The following is a 27,952-nucleotide window of genomic DNA, read 5'->3' as shown; positions in this document are numbered from 1 at the left end:
ACGGCCTGCTTCCAAGAACACGACGCCTGGTGAAGACACTGTACCCGCAGCCCCCAGGACCTGAAGGATCCGACCTCCAGTGCAGAAGCGACCCCCAGGTGGCCCTCTCCCTTGCCCAGGTGGTGGCTACCCCGAGGAGCCCCCGCACCCCTTGCCTGCCTGCTTCGCTGAAGAGACCCCTGGGTCTTCCATTGAAACCTAATACAAACCAGACGCCTGTTTGCACTCTGCACCCGGCCGCCCGTGCCGCTGAGGGTGTACTTTTTGTACTGATTTATGTCCTCCCCGGTGCCCTACAAAACCCCCCTGGTCTGCCCTCCGAAGTCGCGGGTACTTACCTGCTGGCAGACTGGAACCGGGGCACCCCCTTTTCCATTGAAGCCTATGCGTTTTGGGCACCACTTTGAACTCTGCACCTGACCGGCTCTGAGCTGCTGGTGTGGTAACTTTGGGGTTGCTCTGAACCCCCAATGGTGGGCTACCTTGGACCCAACTTTGAACCCTGTAGGTGTTTTACTTACCTGCAAAACTAACCAAAACTTACCTCCCCTAGGAACTGTTGAAAATTGCAGTGTCTAGTTTTAAAATAGCTTATTGCCATTTTTGCTAAAACTGTATATGATATTGTGTTGATTCAAAGTTCCTAAGATACTTAAGTGAAATACCTTTCATTTAAAGTATTGTGTGTAAATCTTGAACCTGTGGTTCTTAAAATAAACTAAGAAAATATATTTTTCTCTACAAAAACCCATTGGCCTGGAATTGTCTTTGAGTCTGTGTGTTCATCATTTATTGCCTGTGTGTGTACAGCAAATGCTTAACACTACCCTCTGATAAGCTTACTGCTCGACCACACTACCACAAAATAGAGCATTAGAATTATCTCTTTTTGCCACTATCTTACCTCTAAGGGGAACCCTTGGACTCTGTGCATGCTATTTCTTACTTTGAAATAGTACATACAGAGTCAACTTCCAACAACATCCCATGAGAATGTCGTGTGTGTGCGTGCGCATGTGCAGATGTGTGTTGCACATGTATGGTAGTTGGCCTCCATGTTTTCTGTTTTACATACTGGAGTCACTGGGATCCATGGATGCCTCTGTTTCAGCCAGGCACACGACTGAGGCTGAGGATAGCTCCACAGTGAATGTGGCTGGAGGATGGAGACAGATCGGCTCTTAGAAATTCCATGAGGGTTTTGTTAGCAAAGGGCTGATGATTAATTCTGCATCAGCACTGCCATTTAGTTGACACCACAGGTGTAGGGTGATACTGCAGTTTCTTTTGTGTTAGGTGAGGACATGTGTAGTTCAGGCCTGATCTTTTGTCTACTCCTCATCACTGTAGGAGGCTGGCCTAGCTTGTAGTGGGTACCAGAGGTACTTACACCTTGTGCCAGGTCCAATTATCCCTTATCAGTGTAGAAGAGGTGTTTCTAGCAGCTTAGGCTGATAGAAGGTAGCTATGGCAAAGCAGCTTAGGCTGAACTAGGAGACATGTAAAGCTCCTACTATACCACTCGTGTCATATGCACAATATCATAAGAAAACACAATACACAGATATACTAAAAATAAAGGTACTTTATTTTTATGACAATATGCCAAAAGTATCTCAGTGAGTACCCTCAGTATGAGAATGCCAAATATACACAAGATATATGTACACAATACCAAAAATATGCAGTAATAGCAAAAGGAAGTAATGCAAGCAGTGTAAAATTTACAATAGATTGCAATAGGAGCACATAGGTATAGGGGCAACACAAACCATATACTCCAAAAGTGGAATGCAAACCACAAATGGACCCCAAACCTATGTGAGCTTGTAGAGGGTCGCTGGGACTGTAGGAAAACAGTAAGGGTTAGAGAAATAGCCAACCCCCAGAGAGCACAGAAGTCGTGATAGGGGGATTCTGCAAGGAAAACCAACACCAGCAATGCAACAACAGTGGATTTCCGGACCTGTGTACCTGTAAGACAAGGGGACCAAGTCCAAGAGTCGCGACAGTGTCGAGAGTGGGCAGGAGCCCAGGAAATGCCAGCTGAGGGTACGAGGAAGCTGCCACCGGATGGAAGAAGCTTGGTGTTTTGCAAGAACGAAGAGGCCTAGGAACTTCCCCTTTGGAGGATGGATGTCCCACGTCGTGAAGAAGCTTGCAGAGGTGTTTGCAGAAAGAACGCAAATGCTGCTGTGGCCCAGGAGAGACCAAGATGTCCGCACTTGGATGAGGAGACAGAGGGGGCACCCAGCAAGTCAGGGAGCCCTCACAGAAGCAGGCAGCACCCGCAGAAGTACCGGAACAGGCACTTAGAAGAGGAGTGAACCGGAGTCCACCCAAAGTCAGAAAAGGAAGTCCCACGACGCCGGAGGACAACTAAGAAGGTTGTGCACTGCAGGTTAGAGTGTCGGGGACCCAGGCTTGGCTGTGCACGAAGGAAATCCTGGAAGAGTGCACAGGAACCGGAGCAGCTGCAAATCACGCGGTACCCAGCAATGCAGCCTAGCGTGGGGAGGCAAGGACTTACCTACACCAAACTTGGACTGAAGAGTCACTGGACTGTGGGAGTCACTTGGACAGAGTTGCTGAGTTCCAGGGACCACGCTCGTCGTGCTGAGAGGGGACCCAGAGGACCGGCGATGCAGTCTTTTGTTGCCTGCGGTTGCAGGGGGAAGATTCCGTCGACCCACTGGAGATTTCTTCAGAGCTCCTGGTGCAAGAATGAGGCAGGCTACCCCCAGAGCATGCACCACCAAGGAAACAGTCGAGAAAGCCGGCAGGATGAAGCAATACAAGGTTGCAGTAGTCGTCTTTGCTACTTTGTTGCAGTTTTGCAGGCTTCCAGAGCAGTCAGCGGTCGATTCCTTGGCAGAAGGTGAAGAGAGAGATGCAGAGGAACTCTGGTGAGCTCTTGCATTCGTTATCTGAAGAATTCCCCAAAGCAGAGACCGTAAATAGCCAGAAAAGGAGGTTTGGCTACCTAGGAAGGAGGATTGGCTACTAAGAGAGGTAAGAGCCTTTCAGAAGGAGTCTCTGACGTCACCTGCTGGCCCTGGCCACTCAGAGCAGTCCAGTGTGCCAGCACACCTCTGAATCCAAGATGGCAGAGGTCTGGGGCACGCTGGAGGAGCGCTGGGCACCTCCCCTGGGAGGTGCAGGTCAGGGAAGTGGTCACTCCCCTTTCCTTTGTCCAGTTTCGCGCCAGAGCAGGGCTGGGAGATCCCTGAACCGGTGTAGACTGGCTTATGCAGAGATGGGCACTATCTGTGCCCATCAAAGCATTTCCAGAGGCTGGGGGAGGTTACTCCTCCCCAGCCCTAACACCTATTTCCAAAGGGAGAGGGTGTAACACCCTCTCTCAGAGGAAGTCCTTTGTTCTGCCTTCCTGGGCCAGGCCTGCCTGGACCCCAGGGGGGCAGAAACCTGTCTGAGGGGTTGGCAGCAGCAGCAGCTGCAGTGAAAACCCAGGAAAGGCAGTTTGGCAGTACCCGGGTTCTGTGCTAGAGACCCGGGGGTCATGGAATTGTCACCCCCAATGCCAGGATGGTATTGGGGGTGACAATTCCATAATCTTAGACATATTACATGGCCATGTTCGGAGTTACCATTGTGACGCTGTACAGTGCATGCGTGTAATGGTGTCCCCGCACTCACAAAGTCTGGGGAATTTGCCCTGAACGATGTGGGGCCACCTTGGCTAGTGCCAGGGTGCCCTCACACTAAGTAACTTAGCACCCAACCTTTACCAGGTGAAGGTTAGACATGTAGGTGACTTATAAGTTACTTAAGTGCAGTGGTAAATGGCTGTGATATAACGTGGACGTTATTTCACTCAGGCTGCAGTGGCAGGCCTGTGTAAGAATTGTCAGAGCTCCCTATGGGTGGCACAAGAAATGCTGCAGCCCATAGGGATCTCCTGGAACCCCAATACCCTGGGCACCTCAGTACCATCTATGGGTGTACCAGTATGCCAATGTGAATTGGTGAAATTGGTCACTAGCCTGTTAGTAACAATTTAGAAAGCAGAGAGAGCATAACCACTGAGGTTCTGGTTAGCAGAGCCTCAGTGAAACAGTTAGTCATCACACAGGGAACACATACAGGGCACACTTATGAGCACTGGGGCCGTGGCTGGCAGGGTCCCAGTGACACATACAACTAAAACAACATATATACAGTGAAAAATGGGGGTAACATGCCAGGCAAGATGGTACTTTCCTACAATCCCTGTTTCAGAGCATCTGATGACTGCCAGGTGCAGAGATGTCACAATTCATGGTGCTTGTGTTGTGGGTGTACCAGTCTGGAATCAGCTGCAGTCCTGCCTCCTGTTAGAAGAATCACTCTACTCGAAGACTGCATCCTGAGAGCAGCCTGAGAAGGATACTTGAAAGCAGAACCACCCAAAAGTTGTTATGAAGTTTGAGACACTGGATCCACATCCCCTCTATGGAAAATGTGCATTAAAGGGAGTGTTCCAAAACATCCCACTTTTTGCAGTTCTGAATTCTTTGTGACTAACGAATTGATTGCTTCAGAAAGCAGGAACATTACATGAAGTCTGCAACTTGCTGGGGAATCTGAGGCTCTGGCTACTGCCTAGACATCTGCTTACCTGCTCAGAGATGTAACAAGAGTGCCTGGTCCTACAGGTGGAGAAACTGCCCATGAGGAGAATCCCAAAGAGTTCCCAGTGTGTGGGGCAGCAAGAAGTGGCTGACTGCTGAAGGGGAGCACATCTGGTCTGTATCTAAAGACTGTGTGGTACCCCAGTGTCATGTGGCAGCTACTTCGATGAGGTGCATAATGAAGAATTTATCAATTTGTCACTGTGCTGGTCGGCAATCCTGCCATCAACCCCAAGGACCTGGCACTGCCCTGTCACTGAGGGGCCACCCGCATCACCTCCAGTGTTGCAGCTGCCAAAGACAAGCACCTTCCTGTTTTAGCTCAATGACTGTGACCACTGACCAGCTCACAGAGCGATCTGCTCAGCTCCTGTGATACTGAAAGGACGTAGACCACCATACGTTCAAGTGACGAAGCTCAAGAGAATAAGGACGGTATCTGCACTGGCCCACATTTCAGACTCACCAGCATCTCTCTGCAGGCAACATGATCTGTCTCTGCGTGGACCTAGGGGCTTATTTTCAAGTAGCTTGTGCCGCCATTGCTTCATTTTTTTGGATGCTCTGGTGATGCATTCTCTGCCCTATCTTGCTCCATATACATTTACGAGGAGATGCATTAGTCGGCCTGCGTAAAAAAATACCTGGGCGGGAACCGGCTGCGCCACATAAGTATTAATGTATGCAGGGTAGGTGTTCCCTCATTAAAACTGACTTAAGATTGATGCAGTGATATTTACAAATTTTCCAATGTGTGATGTACCTTTCAGATGTGTTGTGTTAAGCTTTGGATGCTTCAGAATTCCTGTGCCTCCTTACCCCAGGCGTAGGAATTGACGCATTGGCTTTTCAATAGGAATCTGACCATCTGAAGTCACTTAAAACACTGAAATAAGTTATGAAATCACATCACCTCTACTAGTAGTGGGTCTAAACATGTGACAATCATGTTGTAGGAGCCCTTGACCAACCTGGGACCATGGCACCTATGATATCATCATCCTCTGCAACAAGGCTATGTGACATTGTGTATTGTTTGCAAGGGACAGACCAAGATTGTCACTTTCCCATGGAGGAATGGGTCCCCAAGTCCACGTCTACGTACTCCAAAGGACAATAGGTAAGTACACACATAAGTTACGTAACATGTATTTCCACATAACATTACTTGTATTCATTCACATAACACTGCATTCACTATGTCACACATACTCAGGTCTCAACATAAAAAAAAGTAGACCATGCCCACTGTAATGTGACACATAACTATACGGCTTGCACTGAATTCAGGACAAATATAAGATTGCATAAAGTGCTATTCCACCACTTTACAGTTTTTCACATTTGTCCTAACACATTAGACTGCGTGCGTCAGTCAAAACCGATGCAGCATCTCTTCATTTTGACGCATCACTGAAGCTGTGTCACTTGTGAGGCCACTTTCAGCGATGCACCTCTTTTGGGGCTGATTCGTTACAGCAAAGTTCCCACAGATGCATCAGAATTTCTGACGCACCTTGGGTCCTTGCGCAGTGGTGCCCTGTATTGTACACACAGTGCATCCATGGCTTCGTAACAGATTTTTGCGCATCATAACTATTTTTAAGGCATCACTGCCGTAACACAGCAATGTGTCATTTCTTGTAAATATGTCCCTAAGAGACTTCGCCTGCCTCTAGAAGACAGAAGCTGTCACTGTGCACGCCAACCTTCGCAGGGATAAAAAACGTCTGAACTGAGCTATGGGCTTCCTTGGGGGTAATCACCCTTGATCAACACCAGCGCCAGACATATGTCTGCATCCAGAGCTGCCAGGTTTTCAATTTGCCTAAGTGTGACATTTCCATGTTTTCTGTGAGCGAATGTGTGTCATTTTAATCAAGGCTGGACTGGCCGTACTGGGAATCACATTTCCTGGGGGCTGGTTTTGTTATTGGGGCTAGTTCATCACTGACTTGGGGGCACTTTGCTTTGCAAATTGATATGGGTTTAAAGGCACATCCTGCAGAGCTCCTCTTATGTCCAGCGGTTTTCAGGCAACAAGAAAAATGCCACGATGTTGATTAATGTCCCTGCTGAAGAGGGATTAGAGTTTTGTCTATCGGCAGTTTTGATTTATCAAAAGTATTGTAGAGGAACTGTATTTTATGTAGGTACCTCAGTGGGTTACTGCTTTTGTCATAGAGTATGTTTTGTTTCTTGAAGTTCATAAATTACAATCGTGATATAGCACAAAGAGCTGCATGAAAACTAAATGTTACAGGTTAGAAAGCTATGCTTTTCCCAGACATTCATTATCCTAAAGCTGCTAAAAAGTTTTTTTCGGGGCAGAAATAAATTATTAGTATTAAAGTCAACCCCAACCAGTGTGTTACATTTTGAGTGCTGAGTTTGTGCATCTCCAGGCCAAGCACTCTTAAAAATGCCTCCCAGTTTGGATGACATTTGAATCCTACACCTTGTAGTCCTCCTTTGCATTATTTAACATTTTCTATACATTGTTCCTGTGTATGTGTGTGAGTGATGTAAAGTGCTATGACACCATCCACTGGTATGAGAGGAGCTGTAAAACAAATGAAATACCTGTAAGAGACGAGCTATGGAGAAATGAAGGACACTGTTAGGGGGTGGTTGTGAGAGAATCTGTGGAGGAGGAGCTCATTGGGGAGGAGGGTGCCCCCAAAAATATTGTTGCTCCAGGTGCCATCAGCACTAAACTGGCCTTGCTGTGCCACTTATTGGGGTGGACGATGCTTAAATCCATCAAAATGGTCTTCCATTGTCTTCCCAGCTTCTTGGCTGTGCTTAACAGTGAATGTGTCCACTTATGTTATATTTAAATCCATGTGTCATGCTTGACATCTTATTTTTTGTGTTCTTAGTAAGGATGTCTGTGACTATGTCTGGGTATCCTGGTGCGCTGTAAGGACATCATTTACTACGATTTACAAGCTAATATAATTGACGATATAATCAAGAATGCATTGTAGGGTGCAACATTTTTGTCAGGCTCCCGCACGGCACTCACTCACTACAAACTGTACAGGGGCTGGTCTGACACAATTTGCCAGAGCTGATTTGGGTTCCCCGTCCAGCCCTGATTTAATGCCCATGAGTGACACTTCAAGCGTCGCCCCACTGCTTAAATCCCTGCAAAGTTGAAAAACCAAAGGGTGATAAAATTAATTAAAGGTGACAAAATTAGCATTTGGCTATTTCATTTTTCACTGCCCCCAGCCCGAGACGAGCCTGAAGATGGGGCCATTGCTGCTGATTGGCAGCGGGGTAAGAGTGGTGCCCACTCCAGTTTAATGAGCACATGTCACTTTTGCCGGCTGTCTTTCTTCGGCTAGGCTTACATGCGCACTTTACACCTCTCCAACCCGAGCTGTCTTAGACCGGTGGCTGGAGAGCAGGCACAGACTTGCAGTGACTGACACAACACTGAGCCAGCCCACTCCAACCAATCCTGGCACTGCTCTTATGCTGCTTAACATTATCAGCAGCACGAGAACAACATGTGGAGCAGTTAGGGGAGTTGGCTATGAAGCAATATGCGCCTGTTGTATTGAAGGAGGCAAGCTAGTGGGTAAGTACTTGGAGCCATATTTATCACCTGCATTGCATCGCGTTTACACCACTTAATGTGGTACATGCGTGACGCAAACCTTAAGTGAGATTTATGAAGCCATGCAAGCTCTGAGTGGCTCCATAAATCTCAAGTAAAGCAATGCAGCACAAATTGTTACTCTGCACATGGAGGTGTTCCATGGGCGCTGTGTGGGTGTTGCCATGCAACTCCCATGGTTTTTGAGACATTCCCAGGTTTACCAGAACTAGTAAACCTGGGAATGCGCCAAAAAGATACACTTCCCCAGGATTGCCTTTTGCAGGACACATAGAAAGAGGAAAAGTCTCAGGGGATTGCCTTTGTGCAGGAAAGTGCTCCTTTCTGCACAAAAACAATCCTGCATACAATGGAGGCACCCGTGCACCGTGGTGCCATGGTGCCTGCATTGGCGTTAGGCAGGCAAAGCGCACCACTGCATGGGAAAAGGCAGGAATGTGCCGAATGGTATAAATACGGCACATTCCTGCCTTGTCTCTGTCACGCAGCGCAGCGTAGCGCAGCAAGGTGACTTGGTGCTCTGCGCTGCGTGACTTTGGCATAGATATGCCCCATAGTTTATTTTTAATTCTATGAGCCACTGACAGGCACTGTGAGAAACTCTCCCTGCCTTCAGCCTCAACTCCAGAGCTCTCAGTCATGGTGCGTTATAAACACCAGGGCATGTTTTTGAGCCCGTGCATCGCCACAGCACCATATTTTTTTATGTTCCGGCAGTGCAGACTATGGGGGTCATTACAACCCTGGCGGTCGGTGTTAAAACAGCGGTAAGACAGCCAACAGGCTGGCGGTCTCACTTTGGGGAATTATGACCATGGCGGTTACCGCCATGGTCATCCGCTGGTTCTCCGTTCCGCCCGCCAGGGCGGAGACGACCGCTGGGCTGGACACCTGGGTCTCCAGCCCGGCGGCCGTTACTAGACCGCTGGCGGTATTTGGACCCGGCTTACCGCCGTGGATTTCCAGCGGTTTGAACCGCCATGAAATCCATGGCGGTAAGCACTATCAATGCCAGGGAATTCCTTTCCTGGCACTGATAGGGGTCTCCCCCACCCCCCACCCCCACCCCAACTCCCTCCCCTACAACACCCCTGCCACCCCCCAAAGGTGGCAGGGGCTCCTTCCCCCCCGACCCCCAACATCACATGACCCATAGCCACACGACACGCACGCAGGCACCACCTACACACATACACGCACACACACCGACATACATGCCTACATCCACACACACAGTCAGACACGCACACCCACATTCAAACATACACGCACACATCCATACAGACATACCCACAGACATACACGCACTCATTCCCATACACACAACACCCCCGCAAGCATACACGCACTCACACACCCCATCTACAGACACACACGCACACCCCCATGCACCCACACAACACACAACACCCCCCCGACCCCCCTCCCCTCACGGACGTTCGACTTACCTGGTCCGACGATCCTCCAGGAGGGGACGGGAGCCATGGGGGCAGCTCCGCCAACACCACACCGCCAACAGAACACTGCCACGGCGAATCACAGGACGTGATTCGCTGAGCGGTGTTCTATTGGCGTGGCGGTGGAGGTGGAGCAACCTCCACTTCCCCGCCTCCCGCCAGTATGGCTGTTGGCGGCTCTCCGTTGGAAAAAGGACGGAGAGCTGCCAACAGTCATAATAGGCTGAGCGGAAAATCGCCACGTGGCATTTGACACACTCCCAGATTTACGAGATTTCATAAACCTGCGAATGTGTCAAAACCTTACGCCTCCCCAGGGGAGGCGTAACAAGGAGAAATATATTTACTTCTCCTTGTTTGTTCCTCTTTTGTTATGTGCGCTGCTTTCTCTACCACACATATAGAGAGGAAAACACCTCCTTTGATTGTTTTAGTGCAGGAAGGTGCCCCTTCTGCACAAAACAGAATCCTGCTGACAAAACAGGTGCCCTTGCACCATGGTGCAAGGGTGTCTGTATTGGCGCTAGGCTGCCCATTGTGCACAATGCATAAATACAGAGCATTCCTGCCCCTTCACTATGGCGTAGGGCAGTGCTGCAAGATGGCTAGTTGCGCTGCCCTACGCCAAGTCCCCCTAAACTTGGCCCCAAGTGACTACTTGGTCATACATACACTTCTTTACAGTAAATCCCAAAGAGAATGCTGTCAGCCCTTGTTGTCACTCAAGTAGAAAAAACTACAGCCCAAGGGCAGCTCACCTGAGGGAGAAAGGATGACGCGGTGCGTGGTGGTGGTAGTGGGGAGGTGACGGGACAAAAAAATATGAGTTAATAAAAAAGAAACATACCTTTTTCTGCACGCCGCACCGCTCTGATCCTCTCCGATCCTCCACTGCAGGCACAGGCTCCCAGCCTGCCTTCGTCCAATCCTAAAGCTGCTTTCATGCTGCTGGCAGCATAAAAAACCCAGTGTTCGGATTGGACGGAGCGCCCAGCCAGGGCGCTCTGAGGCAGAGTGAGAAGCTCTGCCTGCTCTCTCCCACCTGGCAACGCAGTGTCGGGTTGGAGAGAGCCCAGTGCGCATGTGTGTTTGGAAGGCCCAAGACGGGCGGCCAAACATACATGTGCAGTGAGGGGGAGTGCTGTCCACTCCTCCTTCCTGCTCGTCACAGACCCATGGCCCGCTCCTTTTACTATAGAACGATAATTAAGGTAATTTATTATCGTTTTATAGTAAACGTTTTGCTGCTGCTGCTGGCGGGGGGCGACGCTCCTCCCCGTAGCGTAGGAGCCGCCCCTGCTACAGCCACTCTCCTTGGAGTACTGCCTCACCTACTGAGAAAAGTTTCTTGGTGTCAAAACACAGCCGTCACTTGACCCCATATCTTTATGGAGGTTCAGACTTAGTTCAGGTTCTATGCATTCTGGGACATGTAGCTTTGGTTTTTGCATTAAAGGCATGGGTTTTCCTGTCACGCATGCAAGTGATGTAAGCTGCCAAGGTATATTTACCCAGGAGGGACACAAATCCAGCCTCTAGAAGCATGCAGACCTCCATGTAGTTACTCCCTCAAAAACACGCAGATGCAGAGATACTTCTACATAGTGTGTGCGGAATATGCAGACGTGCTTGCAACACTGGCAGCTATTTCTGGGCACAGACTTTGCATTATATTTGGTATGGAAATAAATTAGTTTTATTACACACAATTTGCAAATGTTGGTATTTGCCTCTGTGCCTGTAGGTTACCAATTCCAAAAGGTACAAGTCTGTCTTGTGTCGCGAGACAGATGTTCCACATGAAAACCACCAGTTTGATGAAAATATAACACCTTTAGCAGTATTACATGGGGAATCAACATGGTCACAATTTCTCAGTTACAAAACGTCTACCTAAATGGATTGCTGAAAGGTTTTTAAACCTAACAAAAAAATAGAAGGATAAATTATATTTGAACTCTTATGAAGGTGCTAACTGTGAGAAACGGTCTCTTTTTGCCTGGAAAATGATGTGGTTTCAAACTGAAAGTGCCCTTGGCTCCTGCTAAACAGGTTCCTAGGGCCAGATCTCTTCCCCCAAACTGTACTATACTTGGCACTTCAGCCTCCCTTGCAAGTCCCTGGTAAATGGCACCTCCGGTACTAGGGCATGGGTATTGAAGAGGCCCCCCCATTGTAGATTCAGGGTATGATGATGTAAGGTCTGGGTGATGCAGGACTCAGTGTAAATGCATGGTCTGGTGATGCAGGGTCTGGAGATGCAGGACTCAGTGAGGATGCAGGCTCTGGGGATGCAGGACTCAGTGTGGATGCAAAGTCTGGTGATGCAGGGTCTGGAGATGCAGGACTCAGTGAGGATGCAGGGTCTGGTGTTGTAGAACACAGTGTGGATGCAGGGGCTGGTGATGCAGGTTCTGGTGATGCAGGACTCAGTGTGGATAAAAGGTCTGGCAATGCAGAGTCTGGTGGTGAGGGTCTGGTGATGCAGGGTCTGGTGATGCAGGACTCAGTGTAAATGCATGGTCTGGTGATGCAGGATTCAGTGAGGATGCAGGCTCTGGGGATGCAGGACTCAGTGTGGATGCAGGGGCTGGAGATGCAGGGTCTGGTGATGCAGGACTCGGTGTAAATGCATGGTCTGGTGATGCAGGATTCAGTGAGGATGCAGGCTCTGTGGATGCAGGACTCAGTGTGGATGCAAAGTCTGGTGATGCAGGGTCTGGAGATGCAGGACTCAGTGAGGATGCAGGGCCTGGTGTTGTAGAACACAGTGTGGATGCAGGGGCTGGTGATGCAGGGTCTGGAGATGCAGGACTCAGTGAGGATGCAGAGTCTGGTGATGCAGGACTCAGTGTAAATGCATGGCCTGGTGATGCAGGATTCAGTGAGGATGCAGGCTCTGGGGATGCAGGACTCAGTGTGGAAGCAAAGTCTGGCGATGCAGGGTCTGGTGATGCAGGACTCAGTATGGATAAAAGGTCTGGCAATGCAGAGTCTGGTGGTGCAGGGTCTGGTGATGCAGGGTCTGATGATGCAGGACTCAGTGAGGATACAGGATCCGATGATGCAGAACTCAGTTTGCATCAAAGGTCTAGTGATACAGGAATTTGTGTGGATGAAGGGTCTGGCGATGCAGATGTCAGTATGGATGCAGGGTTTGGTGATGCAGGGTCTACTGATGCAGGGTCTGGTGATGCAGAACTCATTGTGGACGCAGGTTATGATGATGCAGGACTCGCTGTGGTCAAAGGTTCTGGTGATGCAGGACTCAGTGTTGGTGAAGGGTCTGTGCACAGGGTCCAATGAGGAAGCAGAGGTGAGTGTTGGGAGACTGAAATGGAGCTGACCTCAGTGCCTGGAGGTGCAGATCTCTTCAGTATCAGTGCAGACCTGAGTGACTCACCTTCTCCCTGGCCCCTCTCTTGGGTGAGTACCTGTCAGTCACTGGGTGAGGTGGGTTCCTCCAGCAGGACTGGGCGACTCACCTTCTCCCTGCCCCTCTCGTGGGTGAGTACCTATCAGTCCCGGGGTGAGGTTGGCTACTCCAGCAGACATGGGTGATTCAGCTTCTCCCTGCCCCCTTGCTTGGGTGAGTACCTGTCAGTCCCTGGGTGAGGTGGGTTCCTCCAGCAGACCTGGGTGACTCACCTTCTCCCTGCCCCTCTCTTGGGTGAGTACCTGTCACTCACTGGATGTGGTGGGGTCCTCCAGCAGACTTGGGTGACTCACCTTCTCCCTGCCCCCTTGCTTGGGTGAGTACCTGTCAGTCCCTGGGTGTGGTGGGGTCCTCCAGCAGACCTGGGTGACTCACCTTCTCCATGCCCCCTTGCTTGGGTGAGTACCTGTCAGTCCCTGGGGGAGGTTGGTTCCTCCAGCAGACCTGGCTGACTCACCTTCTCCCTGGCCCCTCGCTTGGGTGAGTACCTCTCAGTCACTGGTTAAGTTGGGGTCCTCCAGCAGAACTGTGTGACTCACCTTCTCCCTGGCCCCTCCCTAGGGTGAGTACCTGTCAGTTCCTGGGTGAGGTGGGGTCCTCCAGCAGACCTGGGTGACTCACCTTCTCCCTGGCCCCTCTCTTGGGTGAGTACCTGTCAGTCACTGGGTGAGGTGGGTTCCTCCAGCAGGACTGTGCGACTCACCTTCTCCCTGCCCCTCTCGTGGGTGAGTACCTGTCAGTCCCTGGGTGAGGTAGGTTCCTCCAGCAGACCTGGGTGACTCACCTTCTCCCTGCCCCTCTCTTGGGTGAGTACCTGTCACTCACTGGATGTGGTGGGGACCTCCAGCAGACTTGGGTGACTCACCTTCTCCCTGCCCCCTTGCTTGGGTGAGTACCTGTCAGTCCCTGGGTGTGGTGGGGTCCTCCAGCAGACCTGGGTGACTCACCTTCTCCCTGCCCCCTTGCTTGGGTGAGTACCTGTCAGTCCCTGGGTGAGGTTGGTTCCTCCAGCAGACCTGGCTGACTCACCTTCTCCCTGGCCCCTCACTTGGGTGAGTACCTCTCAGTCACTGGTTGAGTCGGGGTCCTCCAGCAGAACTGTGTGACTCACCTTCTCCCTGGCCCCTCCCTAGGGTGAGTACCTGTCAGTTCCTGGGTGAGGTGGGGTCCTCCAGCAGACCTGGGTGACTCACCTTCTCCCTGGCCCCTCTCTTGGGTGAGTACCTGTCAGTCACTGGGTGAGTTGGGTTCCTCCAGCAGGACTGGGCGACTCACCTTCTCCCTGCCCCACTCTTGGGTGAGTACCTATCAGTCCCTGGGTGAGGTTGGTTACTCCAGCAGACATGGGTGAATCAGCTTCTCCCTGCCCCCTTGCTTGGGTGAGTACCTGTCAGTCCCTGGGTGAGGTGGGTTCGTCCAGCAGACCTGGGTGACTCACCTTCTCCCTGCCCCTCTCTTGGGTGAGTACCTGTCACTCACTGGATGTGGTGGGGTCCTCCAGCAGACCTGGGTGACTCACCTCCTCCCTGCCCCATTGCTTGGGTGAGTATCTGTCAGTCCCTGGGTGTGGTGGGGTCCTCCAGCAGACCTGGGTGACACCTTCTCCCTGCCCCCTTGCTTGGGTGAGTACCTGTCAGTCCCTGGGTGAGGTTGATTCCTCCAGCAGACCTGGCTGACTCACCTTCTCCCTGGCCCCTCGCTTGGGTGAGTACCTCTCAGTTCCTGGGTGAGGTGGTGTCCTCCAGCAGACCTGGGTGACTCACCTTCTCCCTGCCCCCTCGCTTGGGTGAGTACCTGTCAGTCGGTTCCTCCAGCAGACCTGGGTGATTCACCTTCTTTCTGGCCCCTCTCTTGGGTGAGTACCTGTCAGTCCCTGGGTGAGGTGGGTTCCTCCAGTAGACCTGGGTGATTCACCTTCTCCCTGGCCCCTCTCTTGGTGGAGTACCTGTCAGTCCTTGGGTGAGGTTGGTTCCTCCAGCAGACCTGGGTGACTCACCTTCTCCCTGGCCCCTCTCTTGGGTGAGTACCTGTCAGTCCCTGGGTGAGGTGGGTTCCTCCAGCAGACCTGGGTGACTCACCTTCTTCCTGCCCCTCTCTTGGGTGAGTACCTGTCAGTCCCTGGGTGAGGTTGGTTCCTCCAGCAGACCTGGCTGACTCACCTTCTCCCTGGCCCCTCGCTTGGGTGAGTACCTGTCAGTCACTGGGTGAGTTGGGGTTCTCCAGCAGAACTGTGTGACTCACCTTCTCCCTGGCTCCTCCCTAGGGTGAGTACCTGTCAGTTCCTGGGTGAGGTGGATTCCTCCAGCAGACCTGGGTGACTCACCTTCTCCCTGCCCCCTCGCTTGGGTGAGTACCTGTCAGTCGGTTCCTCCAGCAGACCTGGGTGACTCACCTTCTCCCTGGCCCCTCCCTAGGATGAGTACCTGTCAGTTCCTGGGTGAGGTGGGTTCCTCCAGCAGACCTGGGTGACTCACCTTCTCCCTGCCCCCTCGCTTGGGTGAGTACCTGTCAGTCGGTTCCTCCAGCAGACCTAGGTGACTCACCTTCTCCCTGCCCCCTCTCTTGGGTGAGTACCTGTCACTCACTGGGTGAGGTTGGTTCCTCCAGCAGACCTGGCGGACTCACCTTCTCCCTGGCTCCTCTCTTGGGTGAGTACCTGTCACTCGCTGGGTGAGGTGGGTTCCTCCAGCAGACCTGGCTGACTCACCTTCTCCCTGGCCCCTCGCTTGGGTGAGTACCTGTCAGTTCCTGGGTGAGGTTGGTTCCTCCAGCAGACCTGGCTGACTCACCTTCTCCCTGGCCCCTCTTTTGGGTGAGTACCTGTCACTCACTGGGTGAGGTGGGTTCCTCCAGCAGACCTGGGTGATTCACCTTCTCCCTGCCCCCTCGCTTGGGTGAGTACCTGTCAGTCACTGGGTGAGGTTGGTTCCTCCAGCAGAACTGTGTGACTCACCTTCTCCCTTGCCCCTCTCTTGGGTGAGTACCTGTCACTCACTGGGTGAGGTGGGTTCCTCCAGCAGACCTGGGTGATTCACCTTCTCCCTCGCTTGGGTGAGTACCTGTCAGTCCCTGGGTGAGGTGGGTTCCTCCAGCAGACCTGGGTGATTCACCTTCTCCCTCCACCCTTGCTTGGGTGAGTACCTGTCAGTCCCTGGGTGAGGTGGGTTCCTCCAGTAGACCTGGGTGATTCACCTTCTCCCTGGCCCCTCTCTTGGGTGAGTACCTGTCACTCACTGGGTGAGGTGGGTTCCTCCAGCAGACCTGGGTGATTCACCTTCTCCCTCCACCCTCGCTTGGGTGAGTACCTGTCAGTCCCTGGGTGAGGTTGGTTCCTCCAGCAGACCTGGCTGACTCACCTTCTCCCTGGGCCCTCGCTTGGGTGAGTACCTGTCAGTCACTGGGTGAGTTGGGGTCCTCCAGCAGAACTGTGTGACTCACCTTCTCCCTGGCCCCTCCCTAGTGTGAGTACCTGTCAGTTCCTGGGTGAGGTGGATTCCTCCAGCAGACCTGGGTGACTCACCTTCTCGCTGGCCCCTCCCTAGGGTGAGTACCTGTCAGTTCCTGGGTGAGGTGGGGTCCTCCAGCAGACCTGGGTGACTCACCTTCTCCCTGGCCCCTCTCTTGGGTGAGTACCTGTCAGTCCCTGGGTGAGGTTGCTTCCTCCAGCAGACCTGGCTGACTCACCTTCTCCCTGGCCCCTGTCTTGGGTGAGTACCTGTCACTCACTGGGTGAGGTTGGTTCCTCCAGCAGACCTGGGTGACTCACCTTCTCCCTGCCCCCTTGCTTGGGTGAGTACCTGTCAGTTCCTGGGTGAGGTTGGTTCCTCCAGCAGACCTGGCTGACTCACTTTCTCCCTTCCCCCTCGCTTGGGTGAGTACCTGTCAGTCACTGGGTGAGTTGGGGTCCTCCAGCAGAACTGTGTGACTCACCTTCTCCCTGGCCCCTCCCTAGGGTGAGTACCTGTCAGTTCCTGGGTGAGGTGGGGTCCTCCAGCAGACCTGGGTGATTCACCTTCTCCCTGGCCCCTCTCTTGGGTGAGTACCTGTCACTCACTGGGTGAGGTTGGTTCCTCCAGCAGACCTGGCTGATTCACCTTCTCCCTGGCCCATCGCTTGGGTGAGTACCTGTCAGTCACTGGGTGAGGTGGGTTCCTCCAGCAGACCTGGCTGACTCACCTTCTCTCTGGCCCCTCGCTTGGGTGAGTACCTGTCAGTTCCTGGGTGAGGTTGGTTCCTCCAGCAGACCTGGCTGACTCACCTTCTCCCTGGCCCCTCTCTAGGGTGAGTATGTGTCAGTCCCTGGGTGAGGTTGGTTCCTCCAGCAGAAATGGCTGACTCACCTTCTCCCTGGCCCCTCTCTAGGGTGAGTACCTGTCAGTCCCTGGGTGAGGTTGGTTCCTCCAGTAGACCTGGCTGACTCACCTTCTCCCTGGCCCCTCCCTAGGGTGAGTACCTGTCAGTCCCTGGGTGAGGTGGGTTCCTCCAGCAGCCCTCGGATGAGCCAGTCCCTGCAGCCTTCAGAGCGGCCCCTGTTAGCCAGGGATGGTCATTCTACAGTGAAGTTCCTTTTTAATGCTCTCTCATAGCGGATATGTCACAGGCGAGAACCAACCACGGGACAAGAGCTCTATCCCGGAAGTGTAACCACAAGGGGAAGGTGGTTTCCAAGGCAAACGAAATAAACATAGCGCGCAGAATCTACCCGCAGTGCCTTCTTGGCGCTAAGCTTTGACAGGACAAGTTTAAGGACTGGGACTTCATAAAAGAGCTCACAACATTCTAGCATCCATGTTCCTGTAGAGTGTGTTGTCTTAAGCATTCCGGGGCCCCCGGGGAAAAAAGTATTTTAGGAGCCCCATTTGGCAAAACTCTGGGCCTTATTTACAAGGCCCCTGCACTGCTACAGCGTCATTTGGTTTTTAAGCTGAGGGGATGCAAAAACAACTCAACATCTACAGAGTGACGTCACTTTTCACCCCTGTGCCCCAGCTATCTTCAATGATATGTAAGGCAGGCTTTTCCAGGCAAAAGCCACGCAGAACTGACAAGGTGAAATGCACATTTCACTGTGTCATTCTCAGACTTCAAGGCATCAGGCGTTAAACTGATGCACGGCTTTTTCCTATGAGAGCCTTCCACGCACTGCTAGAGTAGTGTCATTTTTTTACACTAGTCCAGCAATATGTCAATTTAGCGCCACATATGCGTCAGAATTTCTCACGCATCTGTGGAAACGTGCGCCATGGAGCTCTCTATTGTGGATAAAACACATCCATGGTTTTAGGGAATCGTTTGGCAGCGCAAGAAATCTGACCCATCGGAGCCAATGTGTCAGTTTCTCGTAAATGAGGCCCTTTGACTTTTATCACCAATTTTCTGCTAATTTAAGCCCCATGATGGCAAACAAAATGGAATCATCTGTTAAATGTTGAGATAGAGAAATATATAAAAGTAAAATAGAGAAAACCTTCACTTTGCCAGGGGCCCATTGGAAGGAGGGGGCCCTGGGCAATTGCCCGCTTTGCCCACGCCTTAAAGCGTCTTTGGTCCTGTGACATTGCCGGCCTCTTGCAGACTCACCAGCCTGAGACTGTCTGCTACTGCAGGATTTTGGTGGCTGCTCACTTTAGCCATCAGGGATCTGCAGCCTTTTGACACATATGATTGGCCTCAATGGACAGGTTGCTCTCTGGCTGTTGCAGTGCCACTCACAGGCTAATGTGGGGCTTAATTTGAGCCGGTGGTTACCCGTGGGGAGCACTGGCATTTATTTTCGAGGGCTGGCACTTCGTTTTCTGCATCATCCATTTACTGTGAACAAATGACACTTATGGAAAAGGTGGAGAAAGAGAAAAAAGAGAGAGAAAGCAGTAAGCTGCAAGAGTGAGCTGAAGGGGCAGGGAGTGGCTGTAAATAGATGACTGAGGCCCGCAATGGTTTGCATATTTAAATGCAGCAGCCACGTGTTTCAAAAAAGAGCTTTGGGCAGCGGCATATTTTTATTTACAAATTAAGAACTGGGCTAAGGCTAGTAACTCCAGGACCAGATGTTGTGTAATGTGTCATGGCCCTAAAACAAGGAAGGACATGGCCCCCAGTGGCCGCAGTTTGAATAATGGAATACAGCAATATTCAGGGATCAGTAAAATTTCCTTTGGCCCTGGTGCTACTGTACCTGCTGCCCGAACAGTAGCTATGCCCCTGAGTGTAAGGCAATCAAACAGAAGAAGAAAAGCCAGAAGGGGAAAAAAAAATATTAAGTGTGGAGAAAGCATAAATGGTGAGTTATAGAAAAAGGTGGAGAGAAAACACAAGAAAGGATAATGGAGAAATAAAGGGGCAGATTTAAGAGCCCCTAGCACCTACTTACTCCACATTAGCAAATTTATTTTTATGTTAATGTGGCCCAATGAGGCCAAAATCCCTGCATGCATTGTGCCACTTTGTAACACTTTGTGCTACATTAATGCTGTGCCAAGCATAATGTATGCAAAGGGGGCATTCCCCCATTGGGGGGGGGCTGAAAACAAAAATGGGCTAATTTCTTTGTATCATTTTGTTCGGCACTTTTAATGCGTGCTCAGAGCAGGAGTTAAAGGGAGGCACCCCACTGATTACAATGGGACTCAATGGGCTTTGCAGGTTTAGCGTCAAACTTTTTGACGCTAGTCCTGCAAAGCTCCGAACTAGTGTCAAAAATTGTGATGTAGTTCCCTAACTACCACCATGGTGCGCCGTATCTTAGAGATGGTGCAAACATGGTGGCATTAGGGGGTGCTAAGGGGCGCTCAGGGGTGCAAGAAAAGTGGCACTGCACTGGGTGTATGTCAGAGCACCTTGATTCGATTCCCTCAGGAGCAGAAGATAAATCCTCAGTCCCAACCCAGTCTACTCGCAACAAAATAGAATCTGCGTTTTTAGCGCCCTGGAGGGGGAAAGGGGAATGGGATTTAAAGCGACTGCCTCAGAGATGGTGTTTCTTCAAATACTCAGTCTGCAACTCACTTCTTGTTTTAACTGGAGAACAGCACCTGCAAGATTACAATTATAATTACTAGGGACACACTGTTGAACTACATCATCCTTTAACATTTACTAATGATTAATTCCACTGACAATTATGTCACACTCTCTTACCCTGAGTTCCCTAAGGAATTTGCCTCTCTTTCTCTATGACTGTTGAATGTTGAATTAATAGGAATTTATAGTAAATGAGCTTCTTAGAAGTTGTTTTCCGTTTTTATGTGAAGATTAGTTTGCTTCTCAACCTTCGTACTGATATGTATTTTGAGTTAGTTTGTCTGCACATTCTTAAATAATTTTGAATAGTTGCTCTCTATATATATATATATATATATCTACATTTATAGGTAAGAGTTAAATATGGTAGTGTAATGAGTGAAAACTGTATTTCCTGTTGTCTGTCTCAAATTAACCTTTTATGTTAATAATAATCTGTATGCTTCTTTAAATTCGTCGTTTTAACATTCTTCAGTAATTATTTTGAACTCTGATTGTTTTGACTAGTGATACGAGATTATCAAACTGGATGTCGATAATATCTTTATATTCTTTGAATGTTCACAAGAGTCAATTCTAGCCGGAGACTCTTTTATATTCTGCAAAAACATTCTGTCACAGTATTTGCTTCTAAACAATTAAATATTATCTATGGTTAACCTGAACAGTCAGTGAAATGCATGCAAAGCCAAGTTTGCCTCAGAAAACGTTTAGCTCAAAACGAGTGCTCTCTCAACACACATGGCTTCCTGTGAGGTCACAGTTGAAGTGTGAAGCTCTCTAGTAGTGCGCGCGTATCATAGCAACAAAACTGAGTGCAACACTAGAATGACAACTTAACATTTGAACTTCTCGTCGGCCATCTTGGATTCCTTGCTTCTGCATTTTCTTTGGAACGTGTGTAGCACGATTCGACAAACTTTCTTCCAATAAGCACATCATTTTTTCCACTGTGGATACTTCTTTACTAGCACTCCTATTGCTTTTCCTTTATGTTTCACTGTTATTACACGGCAAGTTTGAGGGTTCTTGACTGTGCAGCACCACTTTTGTAAAATCAGGCCAAACGTGTTTTGGCTTTTATATAATGACAGTTTTCAGCACTCCAATAACAAACATTGAAATGGCACAGTAAATGCTACCTTATTAGTATTTTGAAAGCCTGATGAGTATTTTGATGTCCATGCCAATAAAATCAAGCATTGGCAAAGCCGATACATCTGGTGTTGGTCGGAAACTTTTTACTAATTCTTCTTATGTTTCATCATGGTTTTTGCAAAACATTATTGGTTCAAAACCAGCCTGGCACTCATCAATCTAAAAAAAAAAAGAATTTTAAAACATTGGCTAAAGGCAAAAAAAATGTTTGGTCTAAAATAATCACACATTACAATAATACTCCCTGGCAAGAAGGGAACTACTTTGTGTGTGAATGTGCTCCTTGTGAAAGGACAGCATGCCGCAATTAGAAGTGAAGTCAGCCTAGGGCGGAAGTGGGCGGACAAGTTGCTCCTTGATGCACGCTGGCGTGGGTGGGAGATACATGGGAGTGACACAACAACAGACTAATGCAAGAAGTCTGGCTGGAAAACCCACAAAAGAGACGGAAATAACGAAGGAAAAAGAAAGAACGAAAGAACGAAAGCAAGCAAGAAAAAAGGGGCAGTAAGGAAAGACAGGCAGAATTAGGGCTGCAAAGGCAGAGCGAGCTTGGGAGCTATCCGACTCTGCGGATGCTCTGCTTGGATTTCTGTTGTCTCTTTTTCACACTCGTCCCATACTGTTCATCCCACAGACACATTACACCCAGCCTGTGTTTAAATACAAGTGTTACAAGTGTGCTGGAAATTAGGGGGCATATTTGTACTCTGTTTGCACCGCATGTGCGTCAAAAATTTTGACGCACAATCGGCGCAAACCCTGCCCCATATTTATACTTTGACGTCCGACCCCGTGGGCGTCAAAATTCCACCATGTGCGTCATTTTTTGGAAGGGGGAACCAGCCTTGCGTTAATTATATGCAAGGTAGGCGTTCCCTTCCAAAAAATGACTTTAAGGCCTGTGCCCCTTATTTATACTCTGGTGTCATTTTGACGCACAGGAGGGGGTGGGCCTTAAAAAACAGCGCACAGCCTGATGGGCGCTGTTTTTTAACGCCTGGGTCAGGGCAGGCGTTAAGGGACCTGTGGGCTCGGAAGGAGGACACCCCCTGCCACCCTTGCCCACCCCAGGAGGACACCCAAGGATGGAGGGACCCATCCCAGGGAAGTAAAGGTAAGTTCGGGTAAGTATTTTTTCAGATTTGTTTGTGGCATGGGGGGCCTGATTTGGGCCCCCCTACATGCCACCATGCCCAGGGGACATGAGTCCCCTGGGCATGGCCATTGGGCAAGGGGGCATGACTCCTGTCTTTGCTAAGACAGGAGTCATGTCAATGGAGGTTGGGCGTCAAAAAAAATGGCGCAAATACGGTTTGAGGCCTGAATTTTGCCTCAGACCTGACTTGCACCATTTTTTGACGCACAACCCCCATTTTCCCATACACCGGCGCTGCCTGGTGTGAGTAATTTTTTTTTACGCACACCAGTCCGCAGCGCCGGCTAACGTCATTCCATTAATAAGGCGCCCGCATGGTGCGTTGGAGTGGCGTTAGCCGGCGGTAAAACTTTTGACGCACAACTGCGTTGGCGCAGTTGTGCGTCAAAAAGTATAAATATGGGCCTAGATCTGATAAAGGTATGTTTTCTTCCTGAATAAAGTTTTTTAAAGAACCATTGGTAAAAGCAAGCCTAGGATAAACAATTCAGCAGAATGAACTGCTTATGAATTCACATCCCATAACATTAGAGCTTCCAGTTTGTGTATCATATTGGGATAGATAGGTATATTTACACTTCTTTGTGCATATTGTAAAAAGAGGGTTACTTAATAGAGAACAGGTTCAAATCTGACACAATCTATTATTCTGTGAAACAGCAGCAAACAGGTAAACAAAGACCACTGCCAAAGGAACTTACAACAGTATTAGGAGGAGACATTAACAGATAAAGCTGGAATGTGCCCTGTGTTCACACCAAAAGCACCATGCTATCATAATATGCTCTAAACACAAAGACAACATTAAAGTAATAATGAAGTAAAAAGAGATACACTGGCACTGGAGGGCACTATTTTGTGTGCGGATGTGCACCTTCTGAAAGGGCTAAATGCAATCGCTGAAAGTGAAGTTAGCCATTGGCTGAAGTGGGCTGACCCGCTGCCCCATGTTTAAGCTGTAATGGGCGGAAGCACAATGTGAATAACACACGAACAGACCAATGAATAAAGAGAGGTGTCTGAAAGCCCCTTTAAGTAACTATATTATACTTCTAATTTAAGTCAAGAACTGGCAAAAATCAATGAAATCCTGTATCTGTTTCCATTTGAAATATAGACCTAAACACCAAATACTTGAAGAAATCACTTCAACATTTGATATTTGTGTACTAAAATTCTAAATCACAATGAGAGCAAATGGAGGCACTCTTGCAATGATACAAATGAATACCAAGAATTTGTTTAAAACAATTCATCACCTACCACCTTTTTCCCCTTCTACCACACCAAAAAAGTTAAAAACATATTGATGGTACCAAGTATCTGTAGGTTACGTCTTATGCCAGTCTTCACATTTTAGCCCATGCCATGTTGCATTCTGGAACCTGTAGTTTGCCTTTACAAAGTGACAATATGGGCTGAAAAATCGAGGGAAACAAACTGCTGTTGTGCATAAAAAGCAAAGGCACTCAGAGAACCAATACGTCCTAGCAGCAGTAGTGCGAGCTTCGCTCAGACACAGAATGGTTATTGTCAGCAGACTCCGTTACTTACAGAGGTGTACTAGGTAGTTGCATTGGGCTCCAAGTGAAGTGCATGCCAAATTCAAGAGAAAAACTTAAAAATGAAAATTCAAGAAATCTTTAGCCTAAACCTGTTATTGGGTTTTGGTGGTGGTTGCACCTTTTGCTTGGAGTGGCTAGGCTGCTGTGAGACCTGCCACCCTTAGGGTAGCCATCCCCCAACTTTTGTCAGCCTTACTCCACTTTTCTGGCACTGTTTTTGCTGGTTTTAGGACTTTCCACACTTTGCCCCTTCTAACCAGTGCTAATGTGCAAGTGCTCTCTCCCTTAAACATGGTAACATTGATTCATTCACAATTGGCATATTTGATTTAATTGTAAGTCCCTAGTAATGTGCCCAGGGTCTGTAAATGAAATGCTACTAGTGGGCCTGCAGCACTGATTGTGCCACTCACATAAGTAGCCCCCTAACCATGTCTCAGGCCTGCCATTGCAAGACCTGTGTGTGCAAGACCACTGCCACCTCAACCTGGCATTTAAAAGTAATTGCCAAGCCTTAAACTCCCCTTTTTCTACATATATGTCACCCCTAAGGTAGGCCCTAGGTAGCCCATAGGGCAGGGTGCTATGTAGGTAAAAGGCAGGACATGTACATGTGTGGTTTATATGACCTGGTATTGGAAAACTCCTAAATTCGTTTTCCACTACTTTGAGGCCTGCCTTCACACAAAGGACTGCCAAACCCTCTCAAGGGACCCTGGCAGACAGACCTGTACTGAAAGGGGAACTTATGCACTTCAAAACCACTCTTTGAAATCTCCCCACTTCAAAGGCATTTTTGGGTATAGAAACTATGTTGCAATGTCATCTTTTTGCCCTGTTCATCCTTTAAATTATTTTGTTGCTGACTGGTGCTGATGATAACTGACTCTGACTGTGCCCTGGACTCCGTTAGCCAGACCCAGGCCAGTGCTATGTTAAAACACACACTTGTAGTAGAGTACACTAGGTATTAGGGTACCCTTTCGTTTGTCCTGACAGATCCTGTAAGCCCCTAGTATATAATGGGCAAGGGTGTACAATCTGCCTATAAGACCCTCATACATAATAGGGCATGGAGATTAGAGACCCAGCAGAATTGCTGCCCTCTGCATGTGGGCACTGCTGGAGGTTTTTTGTCATTTTAAAATGCAGCCTGACTCTGCAGACTGCATTTACATGGAAATGGAATCCCAATTCGACTTTGGTGCTGTGGACACTTTAAATGTGATGATCTACCTTATTTTCATATATTAGGTACCCCAGGATCTCCCCTATGTATCCCAGGTGCGGGGGGTCATGTAACCATAAGCAGGGGTCTTACAAAAGATGTTTTATAAATCCAGGTAATGGAACAACTGATCATTTCATTTTCTCCCACTTTAGATGCTGGCCTTCACAGGCAATCATTGCTATATGGTATTTACATGGTAATAATAGTAAGGAAAAGAGCAGAAAAGTAATTCAAGGACTTAAAAGATTTGTTTTGATAAATCCAGCAATTTGGCATTGGTGAATTTATCACAACTTGTACAGAAAATAAGTTAGAAGGCTTTTCTTTCTGTAAGCCAAAATCCAGCCTTCTGACTGTCCCTTCTGATTGGTCAGTGCTAACAGTATTAGCAGAGCTGCTTGATTAAGTGATAAGTGGCAGTCCAGGGGAGAGCATCTCTGGTGAAGGGCAGCTCAGGGGCTACACAGGAATGCATGAGCAGGGGGAGGGGTAATAAAACATACAAACTCAAAGTAAAGCAAGACAGGAGAGAATGCCAGATCACCTAACCCCCACTTCTGGACCCCTCCGCTGGATACTAGGCTTAAGGAAGGAATTTCCAGATGTTAGAGGGAGGAGAGCTATGGAAATGAGCCACACTGGAGGATGGTTTAGTCAGCTCTTAATTTCAGACATTATGGATTTTGGAAAAATTGTGGTTTCTGGGGCAGGGATATGCCACACTTTGCAGGAAGTGGTCATGCATCTGGGAGTCACTCTGCATTCTATTGGTTGGGCGACCCCCTTCCTGATACCCAGGAGCTGGGAATAAGTATGTGAGAGGTGCATAGCCTCTCGGATCTGCTGCTTGAAACTACAAGAGAAAGAAAGACTGCCCTGCTGGAATCTGGATTTGCACCCTTGGCCTGCACTTCTAAGTGAACTGTGCCTGCTGCACAATCTGGTACTACAGCCCTGGGGACAGTGCCTTGCTTCAAGAAGGACTCAGGAGTGGACTCCCTGCAGCTACAGGTTAACAGAGCTTCACCTGCATCATCCCCAGCAAAAGTCCCCAGCCTGGAGTGCATCCAGGGGACTTTTAAGGATTTAGCCAGGTGCATTGTGGGAATTGTGGTCCAACTTTCTAAGGACCATCCAGGAGATACCGGACCCTTGGATTTGTGTTTTGGACCCTCTGTACATGCAAGGAGGACTTCAGGAAACGCCTCCTGAAGATTGGAGAAGTTTGGAGAATTTTAGTAAAATTGGCGTTTTGTGTTTCTAAGCACTAGGAAGTGTTTATTCTTTAAAAAATTCATATCTCCGGTTCCAAGGACCCACCCGGAAATTGCAGACTCTTGGATTTGTGTTTTGGACCTTTTGTACCTGCAAGGAGGACTTCAGGAAACACCTCCTGAAGTTTGGAGAGTTTTGGTAAAGTTGGCACTTTGTGTTTCTAAGCGCTAGAAAGGTTTATTCTTTTAAAATTCATATCTCTGGTTCCCTACATTGGATTTTTGTCATTTGGTGTCTATTTACTCATAAAAATATAACCTATATTTATAAATTGGTGTGGGATTTTTATTGTATTGGTGTTTTTGAATACTTTACACTCTTGTCTCCTAAGTTAGGTCTGCCTGCTCAGGTATAGCTACCCAGGGCTTAGAAAGGGGCTAATTTACTGGGACCTGTACTGAACCTATATTTGGTTAGTGGCCTTAGTGCCAGTGTTGGTTCACAGTTACCACTGCCAGTAACTCACTTTCCAACAAACTGGGTCTCTGACCCCACAAAATCAGACACTTCTGGACCTGAACGTGCATCCTGTCAAGAGGAACTGCCTGGCTGCCTAAAGGACTCATCTGGACTGCTTTTCTAAAAAGGACTGTTGCCCTGCTGTTGCCCTGCTGCCCTGCTGACCTCTAACGTTGCTGGTAAGTGCTCTCCAAGGGCTTGGATTGAGCTTGCCTCTGCTTTTCTGAAGTCTCAGGGCCAAAAAGAGTTCACCTCTTCAGGAAACTCCTTGTGCGTAGAAAATCACTGTACAGCCTGCCGGAAACGATGCACAGCCTGCCTTGCAACCGAGACATCACCGCACAGCTAAACTGGAACGGCGCAGCCCAACTTCCTGAGTGTAAATTCGACACAGCGCCTGCCTTGCGACTGATAATTCAATGCACTGCTCTTTCGGACTGATGCACAGCCGAACCAGAACGATGCAGCCGATTCATCGAGTGGAAAATCGATGCCGCGCCTACCATGTAAAATGTAATGCATCGCCCTCCCAGATCGACGCAATGCCTGTGACTTCTTCCAGAGCATCCAGAAATTCCCCACATCTTCCCTGGATGTCAAAAAGATCCCCGCATCACAATGAGGAACCAAGACTGCGTGCCGAAACATGATGCAAACCCACTTACAGTGTGGAAAGAAGCAACACAACGTCTGTGCCGCGTCAGAAAATCCGATGCATCCCTTATTTTTCCACGCACCTCCTCCTCTGTGGTCGCCGTGTGTGTTAATTTTGACGCAAACCAGGTACTTTGTGTAATCAAGACAATTGTTGATTTCTAAGATTTAAGACTCTTTTTAAACGTGCAAAAATGATATTTCAACTTGTGCTTATTGAATCTTAATCATTTTGACCTTATTTTAATCAGATAAATATTATCTATTTTTCTAATCCTG

The 27,952-nt window shown here is 49.0% G+C and overlaps 2 protein-coding genes across 3 annotated transcripts in view; both read left to right on the top strand.

The window, feature by feature from the left end:
• The window catches only part of LOC138246679 (carcinoembryonic antigen-related cell adhesion molecule 4-like), a 228,503-nt gene that overhangs the window by 75,953 nt on the left and 124,598 nt on the right, over positions 1–27,952 (top strand). The window contains exon 2 of one of the 2 annotated variants that reach the window (XM_069201443.1): positions 5,588–5,751. The exons of the other annotated variant lie outside the window; for it this stretch is intronic. The gene's annotated coding sequence lies outside the window, so the exon portion shown is untranslated. The remainder of the gene's footprint in view (positions 1–5,587; positions 5,752–27,952) is intronic. 2 annotated transcript variants of the gene reach the window in all.
• Positions 11,577–13,022, top strand: LOC138247108 (uncharacterized PE-PGRS family protein PE_PGRS20-like). Its single transcript, XM_069201853.1, has 3 exons — positions 11,577–11,628; positions 11,966–12,184; positions 12,253–13,022. Exons 1-3 carry the CDS (start codon positions 11,577–11,579, stop codon positions 13,020–13,022), a joined length of 1,041 nt encoding a protein of 346 aa, XP_069057954.1.

The sequence above is a fragment of the Pleurodeles waltl genome, chromosome 7, assembly GCF_031143425.1.
Source record: "Pleurodeles waltl isolate 20211129_DDA chromosome 7, aPleWal1.hap1.20221129, whole genome shotgun sequence".
In the NCBI taxonomy this organism is placed as follows: Eukaryota; Metazoa; Chordata; class Amphibia; order Caudata; family Salamandridae; genus Pleurodeles; species Pleurodeles waltl.
This window is presented reverse-complemented; position numbering and strand designations above follow the sequence as displayed.

What these genes read in the sequence shown, in the direction of transcription:
- LOC138247108 (XM_069201853.1), top strand. Translation starts at nt 11,577, where the DNA reads ATGGTCACAATTTCTCAGTTACAAAACGTCTACCTAAATGGATTGCTG. An exon ending in CCTAAATGGATTGCTGAAAG is followed by an intron (nt 11,629 to 11,965) that starts GTTTTTAAACCT and finishes CTGGTGATGCAG; the next exon opens with GGTCTGGAGATGCAGGACTC. An exon ending in TGGCAATGCAGAGTCTGGTG is followed by an intron (nt 12,185 to 12,252) that starts GTGAGGGTCTGG and finishes CTGGTGATGCAG; the next exon opens with GATTCAGTGAGGATGCAGGC.